The 10,712-nt window shown below is 37.9% G+C and overlaps 1 protein-coding gene across 6 annotated transcripts; it reads right to left on the bottom strand.

Moving 5' to 3' along the window:
* Positions 1-728: 728 nt before the first annotated feature.
* On the bottom strand, positions 729-9,647 carry LOC110227467 (AP-2 complex subunit alpha-1). Of its 6 annotated transcripts, none has more exons than XM_021021605.1 (27): positions 9,252-9,647; positions 8,284-8,415; positions 7,806-7,931; positions 7,530-7,592; positions 7,349-7,446; positions 7,058-7,265; positions 6,790-6,861; positions 6,623-6,715; positions 6,141-6,242; positions 5,929-6,026; positions 5,289-5,370; positions 5,066-5,154; positions 4,817-4,922; positions 4,667-4,732; positions 4,058-4,164; positions 3,871-3,975; positions 3,639-3,759; positions 3,388-3,552; positions 3,039-3,275; positions 2,651-2,731; positions 2,375-2,539; positions 2,221-2,304; positions 2,005-2,130; positions 1,667-1,747; positions 1,510-1,581; positions 1,312-1,391; positions 729-1,228 (listed from the first exon to the last, which is right to left on the bottom strand). In XM_021021605.1, exons 1-27 carry the CDS (start codon positions 9,375-9,377, stop codon positions 1,063-1,065), a joined length of 3,051 nt encoding a protein of 1,016 aa, XP_020877264.1. In that variant the 5' UTR covers positions 9,378-9,647; the 3' UTR covers positions 729-1,062. The 6 variants fall into 6 exon arrangements, with proteins under 6 accessions (XP_020877264.1, XP_020877266.1, XP_020877265.1 ...); XM_021021607.1 differs by having other exon boundaries at positions 2,218-2,304; positions 3,039-3,272; positions 3,403-3,552; positions 9,252-9,646; XM_021021606.1 differs by having other exon boundaries at positions 2,218-2,304; positions 3,403-3,552; positions 9,252-9,646.
* Positions 9,648-10,712: the final 1,065 nt, after the last annotated feature.

Consider the following 10,712-nt stretch of genomic DNA (forward strand, 5'->3'; position numbering starts at 1 on the left):
TCTCTCAACTCTTGTGGAGGTAGTGATGGATATATGCTTTCATCCTACATGTACCTAACTATTTGGAGGATTCATGTTCCAACTTGTATAGTGTATTTCTATGTTATTACTAAATTAAAACATTGATTGATTCGATGAACACTATTTTAAGTTTTTAACGTTATTACTTGATAACCATTTCACGTATACACACATTTACATTGGAAATTCTATATCGATAGATGGTTTTATAGGTTTTCATTCTCTTTCACTATACAGTATTTATGCTTGAGTTTTTAAGTAACACTTCAATATGTATTTGTTTGTATTCATTTTAAATGAAACAACTCGTGCGTTGCACGGGTATTCACCTAGTATAAATAATATCAGTAAACATTTGCCATCATCTTCCTGCACCAGTCTCTTCAAACATACTTTGTTTTGTTCAGTTTAAAGAGGATCAGCAAATTTGAAAGTGAAAATTGCTAAAGACCAACAGGTAAAGATGATGAAGCGGTCATGCTTCATCTGCTGCACATTTATAAGCATTTCATGGATTCTAGAGGTTTTTGAAATACAACTGTGATTTCCGAAATCAAAACTCGAATGCAATGGCAAATGTTATAACTTCTGAGAGATTGATTTCTCCTCAATACCAGGTTTTAACAGGTGAAATGCTATGCGTTGGGGGATGTGTTTTTGCAATTCTCCCCTTAATGACTTAGATTAGAATCTCTCAACATGAAGGCTAGTGCGAAAAAATAGACCTCCCATCAGATAAATCATGAAGAAACAGATTGACAATATATACGCACAAGAACAAGCTGATACAACCACTGACCTCACAATACAAATATTCAGATTGAATGCAAAATTTCGAATCGTAGCTAACTCAACCCACCCGCTTTGGATATTAGGCACAAATATAATCAAAACTAGCTTTTCTATTAAACCCTTCCCCTCTCCCACCCCTTGGCTCTACATATACTCTCCCATCATTCCATATTTCCGCCATTACATTTCTACAATAACCGAAAAAACAAACTTTTCGACATGTGCAAGTAATCTCATATCCCAATGAATTTAAAGTAAGCCAGCAAGCATAGCTCCTGGATCATCAGCTAAAGCTGCTGGGCTAGGCGGTTGAGCTACAGGTGGTGCTGGTGATGGTGCTGAACCTGCTGCTGGAACTAGAGCTCGAGATCCCATTGGGATAGTAATTAGTTGTTCCTTGATGAATTCTTTTAACCTGCGGATAAAAGAGGTCAACAAATGCAAACAAAAAAACTGTGTTTGAGGTTTGGTTTGTGCTATGAGGCAGAGATATCATACTCAAATGTAAGGGTAGGATCTCCCGAGCCTACTGTCATTCGCAATTGGGTTCTGTCCGCTGGGTCTGTTTCAATTCTTGCCTGAAAATCGCAAACCACGGACAATGTCACACGTCATTACAACAAGTCTAAGAAATTTTAGGAATTGGAAGAGTGGCAACTGCCAAAACCAGGAAGTGAAATTTGGTTGAAATCTCACCAAACAGAGTATGGCTCCTGTACTTTCAGAGTAGAAGGTTGTGCTTGCCACTAGATTATTAGGGTTTGGATCCTACAACAGAAAACCATACAAGTTAAGTTTGAAGTACACATGTGTGCAACAAGCATGAGGAATGAGATCGTAAAAAAATACTTACAAGCCCAGGGCATATCGTCACATGGAAACTGTTGAACAGATTTGCCATTTCCGGAAGAGCTAGAGGTCTTACACCTCTAACCTGAAAGAAGTTGCAGATTCAGATTATATAACATGTTAACGTAATGCTGCATCAACAAGCACATGTAGAAATCTTGGAAGTTCTCTATAAGTGTTGTAATTAACCTAGAACAATCATCAGTCATTAAAAGGATTTTATGGAGAAAGCTATATTCACTATTTTCTTTGAAAAGAAAATTCTTAGGAGCATTTGACTTCTTTCCTGCACTACTCAATTACTTATATTTCATATTTGGTCAGAGCTGTGGAGATACATACAACTTCCTGAAGTTTCAAGGGTGGCCCTGAAAGTGCTCTCCATTGAGGGAAGAACTCTTCAGATGTCAATTGTAGCGGTTGAAGAAACTTATTCAAAGTTGCCGGGATCCGTAATTTGGCACTGACCTATAAAAAATCCAGCATGTCAGGTAGAGTCACAGATGCTAAATAAACCATTCACCAAAACATGCTAAGGACGTTTACAGTAAGTACCACGTTTGTACCAAACTTGTAGGAGAAATCCAAAACTGCAACATCCCTACTAGGGCGGATGTTCATCACTTCAAGTGGAGATTGTACCTATAACCATGAAAAAAATTGCACGTCTTAGTAAAATATGCATAAATGAATAGAAATTGACCGAAAATACCTGTGCTCGAGGAGGAATTGTATCAGGTACTGGAGACAGATCCAGTTTTAAATGGGCAGGGGGTAGTATCAGAGCTTGAACTGATGTAAGTGGAGAAGTATTCTTGTTTCCCATGAAGAGAACAAGTCTCCCATGGTGTCCTCTCCATTCAGCTTTGATGCCAATCTGAGGAATACCAACAATCAATAAAATGCGGAACATAAGAAAGCTCGGAGGCTGTTCTGTCTGCAATCTTCGTACTAGGATAAATAAAAGAAGAGATTAGAAAAAACAAACCTGGATATGAGGATCCTCGTATAAGACACCACTGTCTTTCAAACATAAAGCATGAAATCTCTCCGCAATATTTCCGAGCAGCTGTTAAAGAAAACAAAACTGTATAAGAAACAATTCAAGCATGCAAATAGTATTATGTAATACAAAAATGGTTCGGTTTCTTTTATTATGAATCTTGAACTGTGAAATAGAACATCTCAGGTAGGATTCTATCTAAGTAAACGTTTTACCATTTCAAAGTAATAAATACAGAAAAAGGAAACAGAAAGAAAATGGCGTATGGTTAAAAAAACCTAGGGAAATAATGAGCTAGCAAAAGTAGAAGCATAATTTCATCGATGCTAAAACCTATTATGCCAAAGAAAGCAAAGGAAGAAGAAAAGAATACCTCCACTGTATTTGTTTGCTCTTCAACAGGTACAATGGCGGAACCATCAACTTCATCTGCAGCTCCTTCTACCCCTACGGGACCATGTTGTTCATTTGAGACAGCTCCAGGTGGAGCCTCTATCGCAAGAGGACCGAGCAGGTCACTAAGCAGATCAGGTGATGGAGTTTGTGGATCTATATTACTTAAAGTTCCATTGGGATGTGAGACAGATCGAGCCACTGACTCGGGGTCCTGCTAGACATGTAAGAAAAAACAGACTGTCAGAGAGATAAAAGTATGTGCTATATAATGGGCAAAGCACATGAAAATGTCTCGTCAATTGAGGCCGACAAAGAGAAGCTCTCACCGTGCTTCCACTTAAAATTGGAACCTTCAAAGGTGGTGGTGCCCCATTAACAGGCTGTGGGTCAGCCAAAACCAAAGCATTTGAAGGCTGTTGTTGTGCTCTAAGCTTGATGGCACTCTGGTCTGCGGTATCTTCAACATATTCTGCCTTTTTTATCAATGAAGACTATGGAAGAAAATCCAGCATCAAATCGTTTAGCACAAACGTCCCATCAAAGTAACTTTCATAGAATCATCAAATAATTTACAAACCTGGCGCTCCGGAAATTTTGGCATCTCAGCCAATACATCCATAAAGGCAGGCCCTTTTTTACTCAATTCAAAATATTCAACTGCCCTCTGTTGTATCTCCACATCAATACAACTCTCATATCTGCGAAAACAAAACTCTTTTAGGAAACTTGATTAGGTTACCAAAAAAAAAACAGTACATAAAATGACAAGTAAAACATTGGGGAAGGACAACAAAGTTAGCAAGTCTCACTTCTTAAATACAGCCCAAACTTTTTTTTGCAGTTCTGGATCTGGGGGTTGAGTGTGCATAAGAAGCTTTGCATATGTCGAAAGAAGAATAGGAATGGTGGGAGTCCTGAGAGAAAAAAAAAAGAAGAACCGTTTAAGACATACTCAAAGACAAGAAGAGCGCACTTCAGCATTTGTGTTGTCCTTACGATACTGTGGGAAGCTTCTCATGTAAGATGCTAAAGAGTTCACTTGCACTGCATCCAGGTTGTCTAGCTAGAAGGTGACCATACTCCCCCAAAATATAAGCACTGACCTGAAATTCCGAAAGAAAATATATTTATTGTTGGTAAGCATTGTTAATTTGTATTTTGCAAACAATTTAGATACATATAAGATTGTGTCCGCATGTGTAGCAAGGTAGTAAATCTAAATTCCCAAATTAAGCAACAACAACTTAAGGAAGGATTGTTTTTGTTTTATAGGTTAACTGTGGTGGTAAATTTTATCACTTGGTTGATTCTCTGATTTTGAACAAGGCTTTCCGAAGCAACGACTCGTTTCTATTTGTGGATTTGCTGAGTGTTGAGGAGCAGGGTAAGATGCTGACTGGAGAAGCTGTTTTTCAAACCCTAAGTTACTTGAGAGAGAGACCAATGATCTGACTTAAGGAAGCCCTGTTCAAAATCAGAGAATCAGCCGAGTGCTAAAATTTACCACCACAGTTAACCTATAAAACAAAAACAATCCTTCCTTAAGGTGTTATCCGCAATATGCAATATAGGAAAAAATTGTTATGGGAAGCGAGAATGTACAACCTTCACCATAGTCTCATGTATTGCGATTTTGTCCAAATATTCTCTTGCTTTTGACGCGGCGTAAGGCTGTCGGATCAAAGAAATTTGTAAGCAACTTTCGAATGTCATAAATAGGATAAACAATATATTTATCTTAACAATCATATAAACCTGCAGGTCTTCATTATTTGTAACAAACTGAACCACACGAAACCAAATGTCATCACTAACAAAATCCCCAGCCTTGTCGATCAACTGAAGGATCACATCGACATACCTGAAAACATCAAAATTAACATCTTTGACCAGTTGTTTGTCTAAGGATCTAATGGTCACACCAAATGGCTAATGCATGTCACTGTAACCAAATCTGTGTGCATGAATGAAGTGTACATATACGTCGTATCGAGTTCTCCTTACCATGATAGATCAGGAGCAAACTTCTCAGCAAGGATAGCAGCTTTAAGTGATAATTCCTCCCGCATGGAAAACTCTGCTGTGCTAAGATACTGCAATGTATTTTTGGGTTCCACATAAGCTTAAACACTACACAACTTAATCCTTCCTTTCTATTAAACTTCACAAATCATAAGGAGACTCCAAATCAAGGAAATATTAATATAAAGCAAGGTCAAAGACTTACCTGCAACAACTCTTCGACTATATCCTTTGCATTTGACACATCGCACATCCCATATAATAAATCAAGAGCACGCCTACGAATACTGCAGGAAAGTTCAACCAATAGTGAATCTGACACCATAAGCAAAAGAACCAAGAGAATATAAATAAAACTATATGTTTTTAAAACGGAAGCCACCATTTGCAACGGAAATAGGACTAAGACCTAATGGACTGTGGTACTCATCCATCTTTTTATGACAAACGTCATAGAAATAGTACTGACCCACCAGCCAATAATATAATAATATCATATTTCTTATGTAACCGTATACGGATTGCTACCACATATTTATACCTATAGTTTATCACAAGAAAACAAATCAGCAAATAATGTTTCACTAAAAAATATGTATTAGATACAGCTTCAATTTTCTTAGAGTTTAATATATACCACCCAAATCAAATAATTTTAATGCTGACTGAAATGATCTTAAATTCACAACTACTCTAGAGACAAAGTAAAGTACGTTATATTGAATCATAAGAATTTGATGATTGAAAAAATTGTCGTACTGGTTCCAAATTAGAACAGTAACGAGATACTGATCTGGGTTCACAAGCCAGAAAAGCTGATGCTGAGATGGCAAATCTAAACCAACCTGATGTCAGGGTCTTTCAAGGAGGTGATTATCTGAGACTGATGCTTCTTTATGATATCTTGAACATCTGTGACCATCAGCATCCGCGTCATATTTTCCTGTAATTTTGTCAACAAATGCATCATGAGAAGCCACATAATGCACCACCAAACACTTAACAGATAACTGTTCCAGCTAGGCTTAGATGCAGGAAGTGGTATGCAAGATCTCACCAAGCCTAGATATCTAATGTTGGGCTCACGGACCGAAATAAACTTGCCAAGAAGAGCAACACACTGTGATATCATTTCCTTCTCAGCATCAAGATGCATGACCTATATCAAAACACATTAACAAGTTAGGAGGTTGCACACTAAGCCAGACTGTTAGGAACACTCAAGTCAACTATCCATGATAAACCTCCTAGAAATAGCGCCGAAACCTTCAAGCAGAGCATCTAATTTTATTCTACTTTCAAACAAGAAAAACAATAGACAAGAATATCGTACAAGTAGCTGCAAGCAATTCAAACACTCGAAGTTTCTCCAGCAAAACCAAAAAATATATTTTAAAACATCCATGCACACATCAGTATTCTGCTTTGAGTAAATGCGTCTTGACAGGCCGTTGAGGAGGGGTGAAGGGGAAGAGGGAGAAAAACTGGTGCACTAGTAAAATTCATGGTATCAAAACCCCAGCTGTCCGAAGAACTTACCAGGGATAGAGCTTCAAACAGCACAGCATGAGACGCATTGTTTTTATTCACATTTTTCACAACATCTGTCCCCATCAATATTCGCTGAAGGACCTGAAATTTCCATGAAATGCCATGAGAGGGAATTCAAATACATATATTAGAGATTTACGCAAGAAAAATTGAACCTCAAAGAGAGCTTTTCTGGTACTGGGATCTTCAATGGTCGGGAAATATTGAAGAGCCCTCATTGCCTTAACCTGTACTAACCAAAGATATATAAGTATCCACGATACCTTTAACTGAGCAACAAAAATACACCAAAGCTGGGGCAAGCCTGTATTTTCATAAGCTAATTTCACATAAAATGCTTAAAATGCACGGAATTGTAAAAAGGATGCAATTAAAGAATATTTAAGCTATTAACAAGAGTGAATAAGCCGAGTTAAGTCAAACCTGGAGCCAAGGAGATGGAATGCCATAGTATGTGTACTCCTGAGGAACGTCCTGATTCCTAGCAAGGCGTTCCAATATTTTGACACATTTAGGTAGACAACTTGAGTACGCCTCATGATTATTAGATACCAGAGCTACAAGAAGACTTGTAGAAGACGTCAAGACACCAAGATCTCGTTCATCCAAAAGTTGTGCCATACGATCCGCCCTGGAAGTATATGATAATGAAAATATATGAAAGATGCACTTGTAAAATCAAAGAACCAGTAACCACAGAGTGTTAATACACACCAGCCATCCACGTTGACAGCATCAGGATTTTTTCGGAATAAGCGCAGTAGGCACAGTGCTGCTTTTTTCCTTACGAGAGGTCTGCAACTACTAGAAATCTGCAGCAAAGAGGCCCCATAACATAATATGTTTACTAATATTGGGAAAAAAACATAACCTCTCATCTTTAGGAGTCACTTACAAGTAGCTTTTGAACATCAGGTGCTAATGATTCAGCAAAATCTCTTCCACCGATATTTCCAACCTACAGGACAAAGTAAGCATGGCAAGGTAAGAGAGCTAGAAAGAAAGGACCAGTTAATGAAGTAAGTGGCTTTGAATCGTGAAATGATAGAGCACAAAAGACATAATGTATCCAAAGACTTCCATTAAAACAGTCATTTAACAGCATCTTATAATCAGAAGAACCTTACTATGCTCTAAAATCTCAATACAGGATGGACAAAAGACCACATACCAAGGTCAGTGCTAGGCATTGGAAAGCCTCATTCCGACCAATAATATCGTTCCGCACTGTATTTATTGCCAACTTCAAAAAGTCATGGTTCTCATTGAGCAAGCAAGATGTAACAATGTAGCCAACCTGTAATCATGGATAAAAAGTTCAATACGTGCAAATTAGTTAAGGAGCATGAAATAATATAAATTGGAAATACAAACCCTTGAGATACAATGCATGGTTCTGGTTAAGAGTTTCTAAGATGTTACTAAGTAACTCGTGCTTATAAGTAATTGTCTGCAATACTTTACCAGGTCAAGCCAAGTTGCAAACGCATGAAATAGTATCTAGATCTAACTTTCCGTGATCTTCAGTGAAACTTTCTTTGTTTCAGCTTGATCACTAGAATATATTTCAGCAAACACCCCCACCTATTCTCTGTTCCTAGCCTTAGAAGCAATATTTAATTACTTGAGCAAACAAAACGTTGGCTTACCTGCTTTTCGGGATACTTTGGCGCAGATATAAGAGAAACCGCCTCCATATGGCCAAAATCCACATCGTAGCCTAGCATATGTATATAAAGCATTTTCCAGACATATTTCTTCTTTTTATATGGTGTCAAAACCTGCAACATAAAACAGCATGTCAAGTAATCACAGCATGTCAAGTAATCAAAGAGTGCTTGATTGATTCATTTCTAACATGAACCCTGAAAAAGAAAAAGTTTGGTGTTGGTCCAACTGGCCACAAATGGATCCACTACAGGTCAGATACAGCTCTGCTACGTAATAGTATGGAACCAGATTATTACTCCAGAACTTCTAACAGCAATAAATCTTAATCTACATCGTAATGAAAAGCTATTCAGATTTTTCCCCGACCTTGATTTCTTTCCTTAGACCATCACTACATAACCGAACTTACTGCCAGGCCATTCTTTTCTTCAAGTTCATAAATCCTAAATATCATTATCATCGTATATTCAGTGTCTTACATATCGACTAGAGATACAACGGAAACATTATACTGCCTAATAACATTCCACGTTAAAAGCAGTAGAATAATGGCTAATATCCAAGGATATGAATTAGCTATACAACGGAAGCATTATACTGTGTGTCCAGGTACACAGTTTGTGTTAAATCAAAATCAATATCCTCTCTCCAAAACTATCCACTCGGTAACTACGGTTTTCCCGATAAACGATTCGGCCAGTGACTGCATCTTGGTTTCAACTACATTCTTCTCTAACTCCCTATTCAACCTAATAGCTCTAACATTCGATTGTATTGTAACTGAGTCTAGGTGAAACAATCTCGGAATGATAGGTAACTGCAAAGGAGAAATCTCCAATATCTCTAATCAATACAAACCCTCAGCAGATATTACTTGGGCACCGAATCACCTCTCAATTGAGAATCAAAACAAAGACAAACAAAAATGGAGATAATTGACACTAACCTTGTCATTCTTGAAGCAGGTACGTATGTTTCCAAGCTCCTTATCAACTCGTAGTCTCTCCGCTTCCTTGTTCTGGCAATTACGAATGTCACTGATAAATACGGAGAGACCTCTCATTCCGGTCATGGTGGAACCAAATCCTCAGATCCACCGTCTTCCGCCGCCTCACACGGCGCAGATCCGAACTCGCAAAACCGGATCTAACGACGATATTAACCGCAGACTACAGCTGAAGGATAAACAATTCGCGAGAGCTGAGATCGAAACCCTAATCTAGAAACGGAAAATGACACCTCCAATGGGAGAAATTCAAAAGGAGAGACTGATGATCTCGGAGAAGAGAGAGAGACAAGCTTGCGGGAAGAGACGACTTTTATTTTTATTTATTTACAACTTTTGACTATTCAATTTTGTATAATTCTGTTTTCGTCTGTTTTGAATTTGGAAAATCCGAAATCGACTCGTCAAAAAACAGAATTTACGCGTCTAGGATTTGGACTGAATTCGAGTGTTTATAAGTTTGCGTATTATTTTGTCAAAAAACCGTCTCCTTTTACCGTTTTGGGTAATATTTATTTACTGCTGTTTCTGTTTTCACTTTTTTTTTTTCATTTACGACTGTTTTCCGTCGCTGGTCAATGCATTCAATTGGTGTTTCAGTTTACCATGAGAAAATCGGGTTATGAATTCGAGTCATGTCGGGTCTTGCAATGGTTTGGCTGGTCCCAGCGTAATATTAGTGGGAACAACGAATCAAGTGGTTTATACGCATTTTGATGACTGCAGCAAATTCCGGTACAACAGTACCGGTTTGATTCTTTTTTGTTATACGCATTTTCTAATTTCACTCAATATATTATGAAGTCCTTTGAATAAAGATTTTAGATACTCTAGATATTCTGCTGGAATATTTGCAACCAAATTACTCTGTGAATAGGAAAGTATTGTCACTTAAACTATACAATCTTAATACTTCATATAGAGCACCATTGATCTCTATTTAAATGCCTTCACAGGTCATATTAGTGTGTCTTTGTCCAATGTCCAATAGACCTGTCAAGATATTAACTCTCAGGGACTATTCCCAAAGGACTTAAGACTACGTACTCTCGTTTTTGAGTGTCTCATAACAACATCATAAGCAACAGGACGACGAACAGGAAGAATTGTTGAACTAGAAAGCAGTGGCGGGCCTGGCGGCGATAGGGTATGCTCCTAGAATGTTGTTGCTTGGCTTGGCTATAGATCAAGGCATTGCTACTAAGGACTTTCCTCTTTGTGTTGCTTAGGCATCAAGTTCTTTTTCTCTTTTCTTCTCTGGTTTACAGTACGGACTCTGTTTAGAGTTTCTGATGATAACGATGGAACAAAAGAGAGAAGAGCTCCATTAAGCACACAAGAATCAGTTTCCATTACAGTTTCTTATTGAACATTTTTAGTTTTACGGAAGAAATTAAAAAG

The sequence above is a fragment of the Arabidopsis lyrata genome, assembly GCF_000004255.2.
Source record: "Arabidopsis lyrata subsp. lyrata unplaced genomic scaffold ARALYscaffold_6, whole genome shotgun sequence".
NCBI classification, from domain to species: Eukaryota; Viridiplantae; Streptophyta; class Magnoliopsida; order Brassicales; family Brassicaceae; genus Arabidopsis; species Arabidopsis lyrata.

Excerpts from the sequence above, each read along its gene's own strand:
- LOC110227467 (XM_021021602.1), bottom strand. The coding sequence starts at position 9,377 with ATGACCGGAATGAGAGGTCTCTCCGTATTTATCAGTGACATTCGTAAT. Across the intron at positions 5,371-5,928 it reads TTGAAAGACCCTGACATCAG|TATTCGTAGGCGTGCTCTTG; the intron begins GTTGGTTTAGAT and ends ACTTTCCTGCAG. Across the intron at positions 5,155-5,288 it reads TAGTCGAAGAGTTGTTGCAG|TATCTTAGCACAGCAGAGTT; the intron begins GTAAGTCTTTGA and ends AATACATTGCAG.